The following is a 22,167-nucleotide window of genomic DNA, read 5'->3' as shown; positions in this document are numbered from 1 at the left end:
CCCACTAGGAATGTAGTATCTTTCTTGAAAGCTCAGTCCCTAGCTCTTATACCTTCTGACAAAGAAGGTGGCTTTGCTGTTTTGCCTTCTGTCTTGTTTAAGAACAAAGCCGCCTTGGCTATTAACTCTGTTTTTAAGCCTATCGACACTGCTCTTGCAAAAGCGAAATTGGAAGCAAAACGGCTTTGCAAATCTCTCAGCCTAGAAAAAGTGGCAAAATTAATTGACAAATCAAAGAAGCTAAGTCTGGACATCTTTTTTACCGCTAAGACGCACAAGATTGACTGCCCACTAAGGGTGATAGTATCTGAAAACGGGACTTGGCAAAAAGAGGTCGCCATGTTTTTACAAGAAAAGCTTAACTTACTAACTATTGACGATCCTTTCCTGGTAAGAGACTCGGAGACGGTTATTAGGTTTTTAAAATCTAATGACAAAGGACTGAAGGCTTTCTCGATAGACGTGAAAGATTTGTATTATTCGCTTCCACACAACACACTGCTTCAGTGCCTAGAAGAATGTATTGACACCTTCGGGTCGTTAGCGTTCCAGAATGCATCAGGCATGTCGGTCCGTGGTTTTCTAGAATTACTTTCGTTTTATTTAAAGTCCACGTTTGCGTCTTGGAATGAGCAACATTTCATTCAAAAAAGTGGCGTGTGCATTGGTTCTTGTTTGGCACCAGTCTTGAGTGACATCTTTCTCTCGCAGAAGGACCGCCACATTCAAAAAGATCTTGACTTGTCTCTTGTTGTGAAGGTCTGTAGGTTTGTTGACGATTTCATTGTATTTGTAGATTGTTCGGATGCCGATTTTGAAGTTGTTGTCCCTAGACTTCTGGGTTTGTTTAAGGATCACATGCTTCCACTAGAACTTACACATGAGCTACCTTCAGGTAATTCGATTAGGTTCTTAGACCTAACGCTCTGTTTTCGGAGTGATCATGTGTGCTGGCTGTACACACCGAGAAGTGGAAAACCCATTTTACCCTTTCACTCAGCTCATTCTAAACTGGTGAAAAGGGGCATCATCAATGTTTGCCTCGTCAACGCTCTTAGGAGGTCATGCCCGCACTCGATGCAACGAAGTTTCAAAGCACAGGTCGAGCGCCTCTTAAGCGCTGGTTACCCGATTGCCCTGATTTCTGCTGTTGCGGAAAAGCTTTTGAAGCAATTCAAATGTCCAGGAGGGCAGTCTCAGCCTCAAAATGCGTCAGTTCCTAAGAACTGTGTTGCAGTCCCTTATCTGCATAACGTTTCGCATAGGCTGAAAAAAATTGGGAAACGCGCTGGCATCACTGTTGTCTTTTCCGCCCCGGAAAAGCTATCGAAACTCTGTAAGTTGGTGAACCAACCAGCTGCAAATAGAGTAAGATGCTCTGTGAACCACAGAACGCGCTTTGTTCCTTGTGCTACTGGTGTCGTGTATCTTCTTCCGCTTTCCTGCGGTAAGAAATACATAGGGCAAACTGGTAGGTGCTTGAATGACCGCTTAAGAGAGCACAATAACAATGTGCACAATGCGGTTCAAGGACACCTCGGAATTCACTGCCGCGACTGCGGCTGCGTGCCCCTCTTTGAGCATTGCGAGGTAATAGGCAAGCACCACTCGCAGGCCACGCGTGAGATAATTGAGGCCTATCACATAAGTAAATTTCACGGTACATGTGTAAGTTCCCCATCAGTTGCGCTATTGCAAAAAGAGATAGCGTATCTTGATCATTTCTAAGTTGTGTACTAGTTTCCAGCTCAATCAGTTAAATGACAAGAGTTTTGCTGGCATTGTATCGCAGTGGCTGTAAACTGCATCCTTCTACGCATGCCCATTTTTTCACTATATATGTACTTCGCTCCGCTTTTAAATCATTGTTGAAAGTCAGCGCTGTGTGTTGTTACCTTCCTTTGTCCTTGTCAGTTGCGCTGTTCGTTTATTCAGTTATGACCTACCAACTTGCCCAAGTTTCCACGCTTCATCCCTTCTGATTGTCATGATGTTTCACCTCATTTCACTCTTGTATTGCGGTAAAGCTGCCTTTCAAGTTCCATTACGGTTGAACTTTGCCAAGACACTGTCAACGTCCAATTTGAAATAGTCCCTAGATTTTCAATATGCTTCATCTCATCACACCCCGGTATTGCGGCAAAGCTGCCTTTCAAGCTCTGCTACGGTCGCAAATGTATTAACTCAAGAAAATGCTGGTTCCAACATGGAGATGAAAGATGTGGCAGAGGTGGGGGCTCAATTAATGGTGTTTTTGGACCTGAAATTTGGGCAGGAAGTCCAAAAAATCAGAAGCCGAAGCTTTTTAGCATCCAAAACTTCAGATGTTCTTATATATCGACGTGTACGAGGCAGATTTAGAACTCTGGACTTGAAGGCAGCAAACCCTTGTCCGCGACATCAGTTGGGCTTCCACAGAAGTTGAAAGAGGAGGAGAGGCTGAGGAAAAGTCATCTTTGCCTATCACGTGTAAAGTGTTGTCGGCAGGACTTTCGTTGCACCAAACCATGTACATAAATAGAATTCGGGCTCTACATTGCCTCATTCTTGATAAGACACCTATGAAACACCAGCCCACCAGCGCTTCATCAACCTAGCGAAAAGAAACACTTCCATGTTGCTATCTCGTAACAATATGCTTAGCAACCTTCTCTTTTTTTTTTCTGCAATTTCGCTTCGAAGTATTAGAAAAATATTCGAGAAATATTCGAAAAATATTCGATTCGATTCGTACTCACACTTCAATATTCGAATTCGCTTCGCACCCAAAATTCTGCTATTCGCACAGCTCTACCTTTAATTAAATGCTCGTGCGTTCTGCAGGCCAAGCCGAGGGACAGTTACCTCAGGAAATACGGCACTGTCCGGCAACCCAAACAGCTAGCTCCCGCAACAGTGGCCCGGTTGGGAAGGCAAGTGCTGCAGGTCCTTTTGGGGCTGCATCAGCATGGATTCCACCATGGTGAGCGCTTATAACTGTTCATACTTGCTCACACAAGCAACAAGAATTAAAATGGTCAATGAGACGTTTGTGAACTGAGCCAGCATCACTTCAGTCAGAGTCATCCCTGTCATATGCACATTGTCTACGCAAGCTTATTTCTCTAAGGACTCTAGACCTCATACAACGGAGGTGTCTACTGCAAGACAGTTGACATAGAAACTTCATGGACAAGCTTCGGTGCTGTAAAGTATAAGCTATGATTAAAAACGTGGTGCTGTTTGTTCCAGTTAAGTGAAGGCTCGTCAGTTGGAGTCTGCTGCGAGTGGTGCAGTATTGAAGATTCAAGGTTAATCTTATTGCTGAAATTCTTAGGGAAAAGGTAAGGCTTTCTGGCAGTATTGACTTCGCTAGGCAGGTGGATCTGCTTGCCATTTGAGTTATAGGGGTTCTGAATTAAAATGATCACACAAATCCTTCTTTGGATCGCTCTGCATGGAATGGCAGTCACTCTAACTAGAACTTCCGCAGCAGATGTAAGAGTTGAGCTGTGACCCATAGTTGTGACCGCGGCAGGTTTCAGGCCAGTGGGGACAGAGACGAGTCTTTCAATTGAAGGTGTTTATTCACATTATTTACTCATCAGGCCTATTGCAACAGATACAGTAGGGTGTGTTCAGATAAGAACATCAGGGCTTGTCCGTGGATGCCCTTTAATTTGGCTGAAAAAAATATATTTCGCTGTCCGAGAGAGCGTACTTAAAGGGACACTAAAGGCAAATAACAATTTATGTCAGAGTGAAAGCTCAATGTATGACGTCTAAAACGGCAATATTATCAACAGCAGTGTCCTACTTACCGAGAAATTAAGCTAAATGTATCGCACGATGAGCGCCACGAGCGGGACATTTTGGAAGTGATCCCGATGACGTGAGAGAGTCCGACTACAATAATCACTCGTAATCAAACTAGCGGCAATAAAAGAAGAACCGTCCATGCATCAAGAGGCGTAATAAAATGCTGCTTGTTCGTTTCTGTTTGATTCATGGAGAAAAGATCCTCTTTGGCGTTGCCATGGGGAACGGCGCGCGTGGTTCAAAGGTTCCGTTTTCGCCGAACTGCACTTTGCCCAGCGCCCTGCTTCGCTCATGCAATCGCGTCTTAGTGGTAGTTTCGGTATCGTGTACTGCTGTGTGTGTTTTGCGCACTCGTGAAAGTCGCTCTGATAGGAAGTTCAACAAAATGCCGCATGCATGTGATGTTGCCGGATGCCCGAATGGTGCATGCCACCAGTGCACGCCACCACGCAGTAAAGGCGGGCAATGTTAGGCACAGCAGCGGTGACGTGAGAAACACCGCTTTCAGGCGGGTGATTTGAAGAGCGCCAACGCAATGTCGACCACTAAAACGTGATTTTATTTCAAAATAAGCACTTCCTTTGCACAAAAGTAGCACTACGAGATTTCTGGACCGCTATTTCAACGATCAACATCGACTTAATATTTACTTTTAGTGTCCCTTTAAGACCTAAAAATCATGACAGTGGCAACTATAGCAACATGCTCATCCATGGTTGTGTGTGAACGTGAATTTGAACACTTTGGTGGCTTTGTAATTCCCATCTCACAAAAATAATGCAACGTGTTTTCACAGATTAAGTTAGAGCATGCGCTTGGCTTTAATTCTGGGGAGCTTAAAGAAAATTGAAGATGGTGTTCTTTTTTTTACTGCATTTCAAAATACTGCATTTTTAGAGACATGCCTTCACTTGCGTATTTTTGGTTTGTGATTGACATAATTCTCGGCAATTATATTTAGCACAATTTTTAAAATAATGTGTGGGAACACTCTGTGAAATTTAGGAAATTCTGAGTATTATAGATGCGGAGCAAAATAATGTAAAATTACAGCATTATTGAGAATTGTGGTGTACTTGCGATTTTTTTAAATAAAATATGGGCAACAAAAGTGCACCATAATAACATTTCATAAACGCACGTTACTCATTGTATGCCAAGAAAAATTTTGAGACTCGCAGCTACAACAGTTGCTTAGTAGGATCTTGTCAAAATCCCATTTCTGCACAATTCGCAGAAAGTGGTTCGGCTGAGTGGAGACTTGAGAAGTTTTTTGACTAAGGCAAAATTTTTTTTCACGAAACTAAGATTGGTTTGGTGACCCTGGGTACTTGGAGAGCAAATTAAAGGTGGTCCACGGACATGCAGTGACATTCTTGTCTGAACACGCCCAACCACATCCAATTAACACCAAGAACACCTCAGTGGCGGAGTATTCTGTTTGGGTTGGGAGAAAACAACAATAAACAAATAGCAAGCACAGCTCAAGAGAATGGGACTTCATTCCCAGGCTGTGGTTTGCACTCGAAGGCACTGCAGGGGTTGGTGGCGGTGGTGGTGGCCAGGCACAGCTCCCCAGATGAGAGGAAGTGATGCGCTCTCTGGAGTCTGTCCCGGAAAGGGGAAAGAGGCAGAGCGCAATGGGCAGCCCTCTCACTACTGCTTGCATGAACATATCACGAGCTGAGGCACCGCTGGTTGAAGACACTGGGTTGCGCCTGCAGCCTGACAGAGTGTAGAAAAGGAGCCTTAATTGCGAACATCCTCGACAAATCATTGTCTGGCTCAAAATTTCTTGATGCACAACTGTTTTTAAATGGCTCATTGACTTTTATGAGATAATGATGTGCTGATTTCAATATGCAATGATTTTTCTAGTACAGTACCAAAATCGATCAAGAATTAAAAAAAAAATTCACAGCATATCCACGGGTGAATGATGAAGAGCTTGGGCAAAGCTCCTGAAGCAATCATGGTTACACCGTGAAATCTTCAGTGGTTTCGCCCAGCAGTAATCAAAGCGATAGCCCAGTACATCATTAAAGAAGTGACAAACACTGTATATATTTATACAAGAAATTTTTATTAATCGTAAGTGGTAGCTAGTCGTGGCTTCCGTTCCCCCTTCATTATAACGGCTTTATGGTCGTTGAAGTGATGGATCGGTGATGGGTCGTAGTGGGATGTTTGCAAAGACGAAGTAGTGGGCAGTTTGCAAAGGATCGTTGATGGGTCGTAGTATACTGCCGGTTACGCCTTACGCCGGACGCGTGACAAGGTTAGACTAAGAGGAGCTTCGTCCCTAAAAAAATGTTTTTAAAATGCAGCATTCCCACCTGAAACGTTTCTATGCCGGTCTCCTCCCCATTGCCCATTGTGTACGCAGTGGGCAATGTGCCTAATGAGCGGTTAATTTTGCCAAGGCTGTTCTGAATGTACCACAAGTTGAGGAGAAGCCTCCTTCCCAGGCTTGCATCGAGCCGTGGTGCATTCAGAACACCCCTAGCAAAATTAACTGCTCGTTAGTCAATGTCCACCTAGTTTTATCATCCTCAGTTTAACTTGTCTACAGCAATGAATTCCTGAAAAACAGATAATTTGTGTCATTGACCATATTTGGCTTTTTCCTCTCATAAATCCTACAATAGCAGAATGAATAAAAATACTCATAAGGTTGTACTTCACTTGTTCAGTGCTGGAAAAAGATATTGTGATCCAGAAGTGTACTCATGGAGCGTGTAGTTGGGGGGTAAGACATATTTTGTGAGACATATCACACGTTCGTCCTGTCTACTTCTACTCTGGTGTCTTGTCCCAAGTGCAGTTTGAGTTCACACGAAGTGCGCACTAATCCTTCATTATAACAAAATCGCTTTACTCGAAATATCGCCTTATTTGAATTTTCTTCCGGTCCCAACCCAAACACATGCATACGAAGCCGCATTACTCGAAGCGCACGAAGAGCTTGACCCGCTTAGAGCGGGGTGGGAAGCGGCAGCAACCCTTTTGCGCATGCAGTGTCAAATTAATGACGCCCACAAGCTAGTCTCATGCAGGCACAGAATTACCAAACCGATGACCGCGTTGCAATGGGTGCCAAGTGCGTGCTCCCAGCTGTTTACTCCGGAACGAACAGGAGCTGTCAAATTTCAAGGTGCAGTGTGCCCGAACCTTTAATCTCGGTTGTAATTGCGTCGCTGGTGCCCCCCATGATAGAAGCTACACGAAAATAAAGTTTTCCTGGCACTTTGCGATGCCAGAAAACCGCGGTCTCTAAAAGACAGCGGGCTGACTTGCGCGTAGCATTCCATGGAGCACAAAGTTGTAGCACTTGGGTGTGTTCAGATAAGAACGTCGGTGCATGTCCGTCGACCCCCTGTAATTTCGCCGAAAAAAATATATTTCGTTGTCCGCGTCCCCAAGACCGCAAAACCACTTTTAGTCCCGCGAAAAAAAATTTCACCTTCCTTAAAAAAATTGAGAAGTCTCCACTGAGCCGCAGCCGCCTTTTTCGAATTTCGCGGAAATGGGATTTCAATGAGATGCCACAAAAAAACTATTGCAGCTGTAGGTCTGACAAATTTTCTCTACATACTACGGATAGTTCAAGTTCACGAAACATTATTACTTTGCAGTTTTGATGCTGTTCTTTTAAGAAAAATATTCGCAAAATCGGCGCAATGTTCAATAATGCTCAAATTTAAGATTTTTTTTCTCCGCGCGTATAAGCGTCAGACTTCCCAAAATTTTTGAGAACATTGCCATATGTTAGCTTAAGAAATGTGCTGAACGAAATCGCTGAGAGTGACTTGAAACGTTAACCAGAAATGTTCAACGGAGCACAAGTCTCTAAAAATGCAATATTTCGAAGGTCATTTAAAAAAAAACACCATCTTCGATTTTCTTCAAACTCTTCATAACTAAAGCCAAGCATGTGTTCTAACTTAATCTGTAAAAACATGTTGCATTATTTTTATGAGGTAGGAGTTATGAAACACGAAAAGTGGCCAAATTGACGTAAACTGAGTAAGCACAACATTGAGCGAGCATGGAGCAATAATTTCCATTATCATTATCTTTAGGTCGTGAATGTGTTTTGTGTATTGACGGATTGACAGAAATAAAGAGGAACAGTTGGTTCTGAAGAGCAAATTATTACTACATTTTACGCAAATCACAAAAACTTCTACATGGGTCCCAGCCACTGAGCATGCCGCGATGCTGAGTCACACGCTTCGCAGGAATCGCTTTCAAAATCTTTCGCGCATGCGAGCCTGCGTACGGATCACAAAGGAGGTGGCTGGAGAGGATCCACGGCAGGATGTTTATCGCTTCCCATGGCACATGCACCGACGTTCTTATCTGAACACACCCACTTGTAAAGAGCACTTCTGGCACTGAAACGTGCCATCCGAGTTTAGACAGCGCTAGTAAACACGCACAAAAGATGAGGGAAGACAGGACACGTGCAGGCTTTAAAATAAAATTCCCTCGTCTTTTGTGCGAGTAAGCGCAGGCTTTAAAATGAATGTGAACCAACTAGCTCGACTTGGTGCTCTACTTTAGACTAATGGTTCAAATGCATGCCAGGATCATTGAATTTTGTTCCTACACAAATGTCAAATGCAAGGACACGATGGTGCACAGACACCGACACTCGAATGGTAGAATTAACAGTTTCGTCGACAATGGGGCGCTGAAAAACTCTTGTTTTGCAAACTTCACGGTTGCACGCCTCAGGAAAAAGCTACCCAGTGATCACGCAAAGCCCCTACTGCAAAATCGGTCACGATTGCGCTGTGACTGCGCTGTGTGTGCTGTTAATTACTTTTCGAGCACAACAAACACCGCCTCCGACTTGAGCCACGGCATTTGCGACGCTGTCCAGCACAAAACTCTCGCAGTGTTCCGTGACGTCCACACCTCCCCTATAAAAGCAGCCACTCCCTTCCCCTCCTGCGAGCTGTTCCGATGCCATTCATTGCTCTCGCTTTCTTGATGCCATTGAAGGAAAGAACTTCAGCGCAAATCAAGACGGAGACAAGCACTGGCGCTTACTAACAACTGCTTTATTCTTCTCTTAGCATATACACCACAACCACAATCCTTGCATGCACACGCGTAGCAAAGACGTATTGCATATGTAAAAACATAGGTTTCTAACCAAGATGCGCACGCATAAATTCATATTTTATGGAGTACAAAGAAATAGAGGTATCACTGAGACAATCAGCTCCCTTTTTCTTGATGTGGTATGCTTCCAAGGCAAGCCGCGCATGTTTGTTATTGCTTCTGCCGAGAATCAACTTCTCGCGAAATCGCGGAGCACAGTTGTGGCAGGAGTTAAGATGAGCAAAAAGATGTGCTTCTTTGTCAACATTGTTAGGTACATTTTGTGCTTGTTCCCTAAGTCGCTTGTTTATGCAGCGCCCAGTCTGCCCGACGTAGGTCTTGCCACAAACCAGAGGTATGGCATATACCACACAGGTGCTGCAAGGGAGATAGCAGACACCGTGCTTGATTTGGCACCCATGATTGCTACCACTGCATGTGCAGGAGCACAGCTTAGAGAAAACCATGGGGACATCGTGCCTGCTAGCAACCTCCTTGAGTTGATGTGTGATCTTATGAAGGTCACAGTAGGCCTGAATGGTTCACGTTCACACGTCGCCCTCTTACTGGCTTTTTCTCTTCCGAAACGGCTTCAGCAACAGCTGTGAGCAGTGACATAGGGTGACCTGCAGCCACAACTCCTGATTATCAAAGCTCTCCTGCATTTTATGCTCACACGACTTTTTGAGAGCCGACTCTATAGATGTGGACACTATTCCTCTTTTTACAACTTTTGAATGGGCTGACTTAAAAGACACCAGCTCCTTTTGTGTGCGGGGACTGTGTGCCCAACACCTGTGACGGTCACATACTTCGAGTCTAAGGTCCAGGGCTTGTAAAACATTGCTTTGGGGCAGCTCATGGGCGAAAATAAACCCTTGTCCGTGTTGCTTAAAAACATTGAAAATGCCGAACACCATCTCCTGGTAGTCAGAGGTAGCATTTAAGAACACAATAAAATGATCAACGTATCTAAAAACTCTTAAAGCCTTCAAGTCATGAAAAACATTGTTTGAGGACCTGTCAACATGAGCTAAGAAAATGTCGACAAGTACAGGAGCAACACAGGACCCAATGCAAATGCCATCCCGCTGTACAAATGGCTGGTCATTAAAAACGATGAAAGTGACTTGAAGATAAAAGTCTAACAGACTCGGAAAGTTTTCCACAGTCAGCCTGACATCGTTCTGGAACGGAATAGCACCGTTCTCTTCCATGCATTCACGCACAGAAGACAATAATCCATGGTGTGGTAGAGTAAAATAAATCCTGTACATCAACAGAAAAAACATGACCCACTTTTTCATTGCCACGACAAAACTGCGCTATTTCATCCAAATTCTTGATATTGAATGGGTCGTTTACAGTGAGCAACTTTAGTTTCTTTTGCAAGAATTAGCTTACGTTATGTTGCCTACAATCAGACTCGCTGAATGGCATATCAGGCTTATGCGCCTTTGCTGTGAAAAATACAGAAACATTTGCCTTTACTCTTCCGAATAATTTTCGTGAGTGGCACGTGTGCCTCTTTGTTACGAAATTCCACGAACCTCGATTTTATTTCGACCTCTGACCTCTCCTTAAATGCTATGTACCAACCAGGCCCAACAAAAGTTTTACTGAAGTTCCTTGCTGCCAGTTTCGATGTCACTGCTTTTCCAAAGCTACCCTCCTGAGCACAACCTTCCACTATCGGGTGCCCTTCCGTGGTTCCTGCTTCTTGCACGATCGCCTTTCTTCTGCAACACGTGAGGCGGAAGCCAAGCCCAGCATTGCAACCGTCACCATCACCAGCGCGCACGAGGAAAGCCAGATGCCTTGACGGCATTTTGGAGCTTCTGTGTCGCCCGCTGCGTTCAGTCACTTTGGCGCCGGTGGCACGTGCCTTTGGATCCATGCTGCTGGCCATGTGATTGTCTTATTCATGGTTCTTTGTCAGGCGTCCAGGCGAAAGTGCCTGACCTTGGAGCAGAAAGCTCTGCTAATAAAAGTGGAAAGAGGCGACCGGCAGAAAAGTGACATCGCGAAGGAATTGACCAACAAGGAAGCTGTGCTGGATGGCTTTGAAAAGAGGAATCAAAGTGGAAGGACAGGGGCTGAAGACTTGCCCCGTGCATGGACCTGCACTTACTCCGAATTGGCCACAAAGATTTCAAGTGCAGCATGCGACCTCGAAGTCGATCGCTGGCGAAAGTGCAGCCGTGAACAGTGACACTGTAGATGTGTGGCGCCAACATCGGCTCCACACTCTACTTGAAAAGTATGAAGACAAGGACATCTACAACCGAGGTGGGGCTGCATTTTTCTACGAGGTGCTACTGAATCGCACGTTCACTTCCGCTGGCGGATCCTCGTCCGGAGGACAGCAGAGCAAGGGGCATGTCACGGTGCTGTTTGGTGCCAATGCAACTGGCGAGGACAAGCTTCCCTTGTTGATACTGGAGAAGATGGAGAAGCTTCCGAAATGCAACTATTCCCAAGGAATGCATCTACAAAAGTAACAAGCAAGCAACAGAAGTAACCAGCGAGACTGCTACTATTTTTTAAGACTATGTGGACCTTATGGATAGACGGTGTAATGCAAAGAATTGGCAAGTACTTTTCATAATTGACAATTGTCCGAGCCATGGGAGGATCGGCAACCTCAAGGTGATTACTTTTGAATTTTTGTCTGCAAACGCAACCGCAGTATTGCAACCAATGAATCAGGGCATCATTGAGACCAGCTGGAAGCTGGACCACAAGGCTCTTTTGCAGCACATGCTCAGAGCGTATGACGCCAGCAAGAGGCACAACATTGATATGTTTGGTGCGATCCATTTGCTGAACTTTTCATGGAAAGAACTCGCACCTTTGAAGGTCACCAACTGCTTTTTGCACGCTGGCTTTTCTCGCCCTTTCGTCAGCAACCCTGAAGATCACCAGTCTGACGATGACTGGGCTTAAAACCGCTGGTCAAGAGGTAGAAGGCGACTTGAAACCATTTGGGTTGGCCGACACTGACGAGGACGAAGAGCCACATGAAGTGCCAAATATGGTGCAGATGTGGGAAGACCTACACGTGCTGCAAGATAAAGTTGAATCCATGGGCGGTGACAATGGCCTCACGAAATGCTTGGTCAAATTGGAGCAGGGTTTGCTCGCACTCGGCAAGAACTTTAAACAGCCAAAGCTCACTGCCTTTTTTGTACCTGAACAAAGTTTTACTTCACGGAATACAATGCATGTTGTCCTCCTCACAGTTGTAGTGCAGTTAAAGCTCGACTGCTTTAGCTTTTCTCAAGTGGTCGCTTACATCAAAATATCGCTTATAACGGATTTTTTCGGCGTCCTGCTGACTTTGTTATAACGAGGAATTACTGTACCATTCTTTCGGTAAGTGTGCTAAAAGTTCAGAAATTGTAAAATTGGCACCAACATTCTTTTCAGAAGCCAAGATTTGTAGACATATTATTTTAGGCCATTTTTTTTTTTCACAAATACTTTCAAATAATTGTTCTGGTAAATTTCTTTAAAATGGAGACCAGGGTGACCTGTTGGTTCTTATCTAGATTCACCCTTGTAAACGGCAGCCATGTATTTTGTGCAACCCCGTGACGCCATAAGTCTTGCTTGCAGGGCACCTGCATCTTGGCAACATTGTCCTACGAGGCGACAACTGTGTGGTGACAGCCCTGCAGAACCAGCTGCTTGGCCTGCCCAGCCGGCTGCGACCATTGATTGTTCACCTCAAGAAAGTCAGGGTATGCATCCAGTGAGGCCAGCAGAGCACTTGGCTGTTTTTCCTATTGAAGACGAGCTGGGCTCGTCCACCATGTTCGTATTTGGGGGTGCTGCAGTTAAGCTAGCCTCATTCATTAGGGCTTCAACTTCAAAAATTAAAAACAGGCTCAAAGCACGCATTTTGGTTAAGAAAAGGCCTGATTCATGTCAATGGAATTAGAAAATGATGTCCTCCCCTGTGCATACATGCTGGAACAGCTCCATTCAGAAAAAAAAATGCCCTTGTTTGCCGAAGTTTCATGAAAGCAACTACTCATACCAGCATAGTTTCTCTAAGTCAGATTCAGACGACAACCGCGTCTTGACGTATCGGCAGTGGCAACCTTAAATGTAAAAAAGGTTTGCTTTCACTCGCTCACTTTTTCCATTTCATTTTCTGCACCGAAGGCTGGAGAGGTCAGGGCACTTTTCCTGGCGTAGTGCAGTGAAGCCCATTTTCTGTACATTAAAAAAAAATATATTGTTAAGGTGTTTATTGGACGGCACTCCGCGGCAATATGCAGTGGCGACGGTCGTGGCAAAAGCACGGATGTCGAGCATGAGTGGCGTTCAGAAGAGGACGACCCACTAGAAGCCTCTGGAGAGCGCAACCCATTAAACAGTACCAAGGCTTGGCCACAATTACCCCGGGTACAAAAAGGGAGCCGTCCGGTGACCTAACAGCTCGTCACTATGAGTGGGTCATAGTAGGCCTTGAGGTGCTCCACGTTGACTATGTTGTGCCCTCGACGACACATGTCCGAAGAAGGCTCACTGGGTTCGATCAGGTAGTTGACCAGGGATGTTCGTTCGACGACACGGTAGGGGCCTTCGTATTTGGGCAGCAGTTTTGTAGAGAGGCCAGTTGCAGTGGTAGGGACCGAGAGCCATACGAGCGCTTCCAGGAGAAATGTGGGCTCAGAAATGGTGGTGTCACCTCGAATGGTCTTCTGTTGCTCTTGTTCATGCGGCGTAAATGTCTTGGCAAGCTCGCAACACTCTTCAGCAAGTCTGGCTGTGGTAGAAATAGGCGTACACTCAGATGGATCCGGCTTGTATAGAAGTATCGTGTCGATGTTGTGCGATGGATGCCTTCCGTACAATAAAAAGAATGGTGAAAAACCAGTAGTTCTCTGAGGGGCGGTATTGTATGCGTAGGTGACGAAAGGCAGAATGGCATCCCAATTTGTGTGATTGGCGGCAACGCACATTGAGAGCATGTCGCCGAGCGTGCAGTTAAAGCGCTCGGTTAGGCCATTCGTCTGCAGGTGGTAAGAAGTAGTTTAGCGATGAATAGCATGCACTCTTTGAGAATGGCTTCGACAACTTCCGACAAGAAGACACGGCCTCGGTTGCTGAGAAGCTCCTGGGGTGGACCGTGACGCAGTATGAATCGGTGTAGTAGGAAGGAGGCAACATCGTGCGCTGTAGCCGCTGGGAGGGCGGCGGTTTCGGTGTATCACGTGAGGTGGTCAACAGCGACGATGGCCCAGCGGTTACCAGCCGACATCAGAGGAAGTGGCCCACACAAATAGATGCCCACGCACCCAAATGGACGGTTAGGGCAAGGTAATGGTTGTAGACCTGCTGGCGACACGTGCGTTGCAGGTTTTCGGTGTTGGCAATTGAGGCAGGAGCGAACAAACTTCTGCACATAACAGAACATCCCTTGCCAGAAGTATCGTTGTCAAATGTGGTGGTAAGTTTTGGATACCCCAGAGTGCGTGAATTGCGGATCAGAGTGGAATGACTCGCATATTTCAGAACGCAGACTGCGGGGTATCGCTAGTAGCCACTGGCGGCCGTCGGCGTTGTAATTCCATTGGTGCAGTAGGTCGTCACGAATGGTGAAATGGTGGGCTTGACGACGCAACGTGTGAGTACATGGTGTTGCCGACGGATCAGTGAGCAAGTCGATCAGGGAGGCAATTCATTTATCCTTGCGCTGTTTGGTAGCGATGGTGTGAACGTCGATGGAAGAAACTGCAGTGAAAAATACTGAGCAGGGGGTGTTGTCGTCAGGCAAGGGGGAGCGCGAAGGGGCATCGGCGTCAGCATGCTGGCGTTCATTACGGTACAGCATGCGAATGTTGTAGTCTTGGAGGCGAAGTGTCCAGCGGGCGAGACAGCCTGAGGGATCCTTCAATGACGACAACCAGCATAGTGCATGATGGTCGGTGACGACATCACATGGGCGTCCATACAAATAACGTCGAAACTTTGCAAGAGCCCTGGTGATTGCCAGGCACTCTTTTTCCCTGACGGTGTCATTGGTCTCGGCTCTAGTAAGCGTATGACTTGCATATGCGACGACATATTCAGGGAACTCTGGTTTGTGCTGCGCAAGGACAGCGCCGAGGCCTACACCGCTGGCTTCCGTGTGTACCTCCGTTGGGGCCGTAGGGTTGTAGTAGCATAGTATGGGAGGAGACGTCAACAAACGACGGAGCTTTGCGAACGCGTCATCGCACTCGGACGACCACGAATTTAGGGGCCCGTTACTTCCAAGCAGCTTCGTCAGCGGCGATATGGTGTGGCAAAGTTTTGTATGAATCGTTGAAAGTACGAACACAGTCCTACGAAACTGCACAGTTCTTTCATGGACGTAGGTTTGGGAAATTCGGCCACGGCCCGAAGCTTGGTCGGATCGGGAAGAATTCCGTCCTTGGACACGATGTAGCCGAGGATTGTCAGCTGCCATGCTGCAAACCGGCACTTCTTCAGATTGAGTTGAAGGCCGGCGTAGCTCAAACGTGTCAAAACATGCCGCAGACGTTGGAGATGTGTGGAGAAGTTCGGAGCGAAAACGACGACGTCATCCAGGTAACACAAGCACGTGTGCCATTCCAAGTTGCGCAGAACGGTGTCCATCATGCGCTCGAAGGTCGCGAGCGCATTACACGGACCAAACGGCATGACGTTGAACTTGTACAAGCCGTCAGGCGTGTCAGACAGAGGCTGTCTTCGGTCGAGCGTCATCAGCCATGGGTACTTGCCAGTACCCCGAGTGCAAATTGAGAGATGAAAAGAATTCTGCCGCTTGCAGGCTTTCAATCACGTCGTCGATTCATGGCAGCGGATAAACATCCTTGCGAGTGATCTTGTTGAGCCGTCGGTAGTTCACACAGAACCGCACAGAACCGTGCTTCTTCGCAACGAGAACAACAGGAGACGCCCATGGGCTGTCCACATCGCGTCGAAGCATATCGTCGACTTGGTCATTAATTACCCGACGTTCTGTGGGAGACACTCGATATGGCCATTGCCGCAGTGGTGGTTGGGCGCCAGTGTCGATGCGATGCGTAACAGCGGAGGTGCTGACGAGAGAAGTTTGCCCGACATCAAAAGAACTTCCAACAGGCACAGAAGCTGAGAACGCTGAACCGATGTGAGGTTGTCAGCACTGGAGGAACCAAACACATCAGCAGGTGACGAATCGGACGTGGAAACGGCACTGAGCGTATGGGAACTGGGATAGTGCGTGGCATCTAGTGCATCCATAACTTGTGCATCTTCGAGGTGTTCCACTCTGCCGAGACATTCCCCTCGCACCAACGTAACAATGTACAGAGATGGGTTGGTAACAAAAATAGCGGTGCTGCCCTGAGTGACTTCCACGGTCGCGAAAGGTACGAGCAAGCCTTTCCTAGTGCAAACACGGTCGGATGGCGAAATGAGTGCAGTGGTGTCGGAGAGACCAGCGCAGTCGACTGACACAGCCGTCAACGAGTTTGGAGGCACTTTGGTGTCGTCTTTGGCGAGGATCTTGCTCGATACCGAGGAACTGTCTGCTGGCATCAAATCTGAGTACGGGGACAGTTCGATTTCGGCTGGTGCGCAATGAATTAGGGTGTCGTGGCAGGAGAGAAAATCCCATCCCAGGAAGACGTTGTGGGAGCATGCAGTAGTAATTATGATGAACTTGACGCTGTACAGAATGTCCTGAATGACGACGCGAGCTGTACAGACAGACAGACAGACAAAGAACTTTATTTGGTCCTGAGAAGACGAATGCCCCGTCAGGGGGTAACGTCCGCGGGCCGCACCCACGATGGAGCCGGGAGGTTGAGACTCTCGGCGACTTCGCGGGCTCTCTGGACAGCCCTGAGCTGCTCTTCCTTGGCGGAGCTAGTGAGAAGTCGGAGCCAGTCTTCCTCCGTGGAGGGAGACCCTGAGCCACCGCGCAAGTCGTGGCACTGCCACAGCATGTGCTGAAGAGTGCACCTGGGATGTCCGCAACGCGGACAGCCCGGGCTGATGCCTTCTATGAATTTAGATTGTATAAACGGAGACTGATACGTCGCTGTCTGTAGCATTCGCAAGGTGATTGCCTGTGGTCTGTTTAGGTCTCGGTGTGGAAGCGGAAACTTCCGACGACCCAGTTGGTAGTGCTTACACACCTCGTTAAGGGGGGACGCGCCCTTTGAAAATCGAAAAATCGCGAAAAACTCGGTTCTTGAAAAACCGTATATTTGGGCTGTACGTATTACAAACGACCTTTCCTGTAATTATGAACGCCTAAAACATCGTAAAAGTACGTCAAATCGGGTAATAACGAGCAGCGGCAGCTGCTGCGCCGGCCAAAGAAGCGCCGAAACAAGCCCAACTTCGAGCGAGCACTGTTCCCGCGCCGTTCAACCGATCGGCGCCATCTTGGTTTTGTTTTGTTCGTGAATTCCCGCACATTTCTTTACCACCCGCGGCGGTAGGGGTGGTGGCGCGGCCGAAGCATGATTCGCCACGGCCGGTCTAGAGGAGCGCGCTCGCTCCTTCCCTTACGGCCTAAGCAGCCGCCGGGAGTACAATGGAACTTTTTCTATACAGTCACGACGGCGCGCTCCGCGTGAGGGCGTCGCGAGCCAACCGCCCAAAGCGCGTTTCGCCGCATGCGCTTCGTGTTGTAAACCAGCTGTGCCCGGCCAATTTCTTGTGCTAATTACTTCTTTCGGTTGTAGCAAGCGGTGAAGGAAGTACAGGTGCGTGTGGGGACAGTCTGCCTTTCTCGGCACTTGGCAATAGAAGACGCACACGCAGCGCTACTAGCAACAACAATATTTTTTAACACCCGACCACCTTATATTTGATGGAGGCGAAAATGCCTGAGGCCCGTATGCTTAGATTTAGGCGCACGTTAGAGAACCCCAGCTGCCACAGCAGTGCATTTTTGGTGGGCCACGCATATTTACAACGTCACAGAGGGGATTACCCATCTTACCTGGAAAAGATGAATGTAATGCGTGCAGTGCAAGTATTGTCGCTCCAAGTCATTGGCGCACTGGAACATCTGCGAAACTTGAGGGGCAACTCCTCTATTGTTATATTCAAGGATGCAGCATCCACAATCAACTTCATGAAAGCCATAAAGAGATGGTTCGACATTCACAACACTACGTACAGTGGAAATGACTACAAACTTCCCATCTCAAAGCAGGACGACAGCCGAATGCTGTGGCTGGAAAATGAATTTTCAGGCTACATTAAGCGCATCCAGGATTCTTCTGTCGCCGCTGGCGTTGGAAACTTTACAGACGAGACGTACACTGCCCTGCTTTTCACCACAAAGTCCACAGTGGAGACAGTCCGATTTCTCCTGAGAAAAGGAGTAAACTATGTGCTCACGAAGAAATTTAACAGTGATCCTATAGAGGCATTGTTTGGAAAATTGAGGGCAATGTGCGGGGGCAATCACGCGCTAGACGCAAGAGCCGTCACAGCTGCTTTGACCCACATTGTCAAGGAAAAGGCGCTACCTTCAAAAGACATGGGCATTCGCGACGAAAACATTGAAGAAGCGGCGGTGTCTATTCCGGAAGATGTTATTGAGGAACTTGAAGCTCTGCGAGAACCTCCTCGCAAACCACCGACTTCTGTTGCCTATTCAGGCTTGGTGTACGTATGTAGGTGGTTACATTGCCAAACTCATCACTGATGTCGGTTGCGAAACATGCGCCATGCTAGTGACGACAAACAAAACGAGCAGTCCTTTGTATCATCATCTCCGTCAGCAAGAAGCCTATGATCTACACTACCCAAAGCCGGAGTTACTATCAATGGTGGACACAATTGTGACGTTCTTCGAGAAAGCAGTCAAATATCTTCCTCGAACGAAAATCCTCGAGACTCTGCAATTGACTGTTGAGCCATACTTTGAAGATTCGCCACTTCTGGACTGTCCGGAAGGTGTGGACAAGAGTCACGCGAGAGTGCTGGCTCATATTATTTCTGAGAAGTTTCTCCGGATTCTTCTTATTAACTACACAAAAAAGTTAACAGATCAGAATGACAGGCCTTCCGGTTTTATTCACAAGCCCTTGCGGAAGCATATCAGGCTGTGACAGACTTGACTCCTTTAAACTGTGATCGTCACTACAGTGTTTTACCAGCAGTGATTTTTTTTTCAGTTCTCCATGCGCATATTGTTGTAGTACCAAGGAAAACATTCTGTTTCCCATTGAAAGGATTCTCTGAAAGTGTTTTGTTTCCTCTTCGTCTGCAGCGTGGCCGTCCCATTATGCAGTGACTTTACTTTTTTGAAGTATTTGTTTCAGTATTAAGGGGGGACGCGGCTTTCGTATCGCAAAAAATGGCAAAAAAATCGATTTTCTGAAAATCAAGTTTTCAGTTTCTGGAACCCTTTTTCTATCTGATTCCAAAATATCTACACTGAAAACCACCCAGAAGTGCTTCGAAAAGTTTGTTTTGCCCTCCGAGGTGGCGAAAATTATTGTGGAAATCGCAAAAAAAGAGCGATTTTCAAAAAATTGTAGCTCCGCGATGGCGTGACCGCGAACCAACTTCTTGGGCTTGTTCGAAAGGGCATTTCTCCGCGTTCAAATTCCCCGCTTCAGCTGGCTCCTCCATTCAGAAAGAAGCGCACAAAAAGCAAACGCTAGAGAGTCGTTCCGAGGCCTCCGATTGGTCGCGTCCGCCATGTTGCCCCAGCTCGCCTCGCCATTGGTCCGATGCTCGCTCCGGGAGATCGTCGTCTGCCGATTGCACGTCGCGAGTTCACGGCTGTCGAGAATCGCGCTACTTCGTGACACGTTCGCAATTGTTCTGTGTTCACGGCTCGACGATCACTTAGAATATAATTACGCTTTAGTTTGGAGCTGCAAGAGGAAGTTCGATCTGATTACGATGGTGCGCCGCGCTCCTAGCGAACATCGCAAACGCGAGTCTCGGACCGACTCTAGCGTTGACTTCAGCGTCGGATTCGCGGTTAGATGTTTTGATTTCTGCTTATCAGCACTTCTGACATCGTGACGAAGGCCATCGCGGGACGACTCTTTGTACTCACGACCACGCATTACGCACTTCGAAGCAACGGGCACCACGCCTGCGCACCTACTGCTCGGAGTCGTCACTAGGCCTAACTCCGCTCACGGCGCCGTTTAGCGAGACGAACCTCGAACCTTGCGGGCAAGAACAACGCGCTAGCGTACCCGCGGCTATGTGCTTCTTCGCAAGCGAAGAAGCACATTGCTCGCCGGCATTTCGGAACCGCGGATGGGCGGATCGTCATCGTAGCTTCGCATTCGCGAATCGTCACCGAACGCCGCCACCAAGCACATCACGCGCCGGCACCACAGACCCCGCGGCCGAGCACTTCGCGGTCAGAGTGCTGTCAATAAGCACTAGTGATGTAATTTAGACGTGCTTGGAGCCGTGCTTGGTATCGCCGCAGGCGTTTATGAATGTTCTGAAACAATGAAAGCCTCGTAGACTAGCGCTGCCGCGATCGGCCGAATGATAATACGTTTCACACGCGAGAATGGCAAAAGAACGTGTATGAAGCAGGGGGACGAATTTTTATCTGCCCGACTTGCGTCACTGAATAAACTGCTCAAAAATCCCTGTGCCACTAACGTCTTGGCCATAACTGTTTGTTATTTGGAACGAAGGCATCGGCTATCACGGTGTGAGCCATTTTCTGTCACAACAAACCTCTCTCTTTATAAAAAATATTCAATGATTAATTGTAATCAATAAGCAAGACATAATTATGCTAATGACAGCATAAATACAAGAAATATGTGTAATTATTTCAGTATATGGCCTTATTAGATTGCAATATCTTCTTTTCTGTCATGTCTATCACACCACTCCTTCATACAGAGAACTTGGTTTGAAATCCATACTGGTTTTTGTAGATCAAAAAAAGAAGGAGGTTATGAAAAAAGAACAAAGGCACACTGGAGAAAGGCCACATGTCCAAGAAGTGAAACACCATAAAAAAAAACCAAAGACCACAATCTTTAGGTGTTTTAGAGAAGGCCAAACTTTAAACGCAGTTTTCTCAATACTGTTTTTTTGGCATGTTGCTCAGCTCGTGGAGCAGATATCTTGGCATCTACTACACAGATTTTGATTCCGTTTTTTTTCTTTTAATCCTTGAAGTCTTGTTGACAGGATGACATTAATCTTTACCTTGCTTAGGGCATAGTTTTTTTTGTATGTGATAATTAGTGCATGAGAAGTTCTGATGCAATACATGAAGCTGATGGGGATGTTATTTGTAAAAAAACTAAAAGGAATAGACATTTTTTAATAATGTCATCCTGTGTAGTGTTCTTTTGAGTAAAGATCAAAACCACTTGGACCTTCCTGGCATGTTTTGTTACAATGCTAGGCTTTTCACCAGCAGAGTATGTCATCAGATCATGTAACATAGTGTAATTTGAAAACTACTCGAGATATCGCAATGAAACTTCATATATAGCTATTCGAGACACTCTTCAGTGTGCCTGCCAAATTTCATTACTCTAGGTCAACAAACAAAAAAGTTTTTTTCGATCGCCACCTCCCCCCTTAACCGCAATGTAGACAGCTCAAATATAGACCAAACATCGATTCTTAGCCAAACAATGAACAACGCACGCGGGCCAATGCACACAGACAACCTTATGCATATCCACCTAAGTAGTCCGCAAATGAGATGCGCGAACGTCGATTGAATGAATGATATATGTTTCAGTTTCCCACTAGCACAATAAGAAAGTTGCCGCGCAGTTGCCACGAGCAACTGCGCGGTGGACCGTGGCCACCGTGGCGTTATGCCGTGGCAGCAGACGACGCGCCGATAGTGGCGCAAGACGGGACTGCAGCGCCGCTAGTTCTCGTGACTGCCGTTCGGACCACCCTCCTCCGCTGGCGGAGATACGGAGCTTTGAAACTGAGTTTGTTCTAGTAATGTTGCAATGAAGACCAACAGAGGCCAGGAAGGAAGGCACAGGGGACTGTAGTGTTGGTTATGATTATGACCTCAATTGAAAGGAATTTATCAAAAACAACAAATAATATCCCCGATGCTTTTCTTGGCTAATTGGTTTTCATTCTCACCAGAAATTTACATTAGGCTCTGAATCAGCACCGCGACACAAAAGGAAGAAATTTGTCTCCTTCTCACACATCCAAACAATCACTTGTGAAAAAGACACACCTCCACACAGCAGCATCGGCAATGCTCTGCTCACGCTTTGCATTGCTGCTGTCTCA

General features: G+C 46.7%; 1 protein-coding gene across 1 annotated transcript in view; it reads left to right on the top strand.

Moving 5' to 3' along the window:
• LOC119397011 (PX domain-containing protein kinase-like protein) overlaps nucleotides 1-22,167 on the top strand; it is a 104,512-nt gene that overhangs the window by 46,000 nt on the left and 36,345 nt on the right. The window contains exons 8-9 of the mRNA XM_037664428.2: nucleotides 2,824-2,962; nucleotides 12,529-12,653. Coding sequence (XP_037520356.1) covers nucleotides 2,824-2,962; nucleotides 12,529-12,653 — 264 coding nt within the window. The remainder of the gene's footprint in view (nucleotides 1-2,823; nucleotides 2,963-12,528; nucleotides 12,654-22,167) is intronic.

The sequence above is a fragment of the Rhipicephalus sanguineus genome, chromosome 6 (genome assembly GCF_013339695.2).
Source record: "Rhipicephalus sanguineus isolate Rsan-2018 chromosome 6, BIME_Rsan_1.4, whole genome shotgun sequence".
In the NCBI taxonomy this organism is placed as follows: Eukaryota; Metazoa; Arthropoda; class Arachnida; order Ixodida; family Ixodidae; genus Rhipicephalus; species Rhipicephalus sanguineus.
Note: the sequence above shows the minus strand (reverse complement) of the source record. Positions and strands in the feature narration are given on the sequence as shown.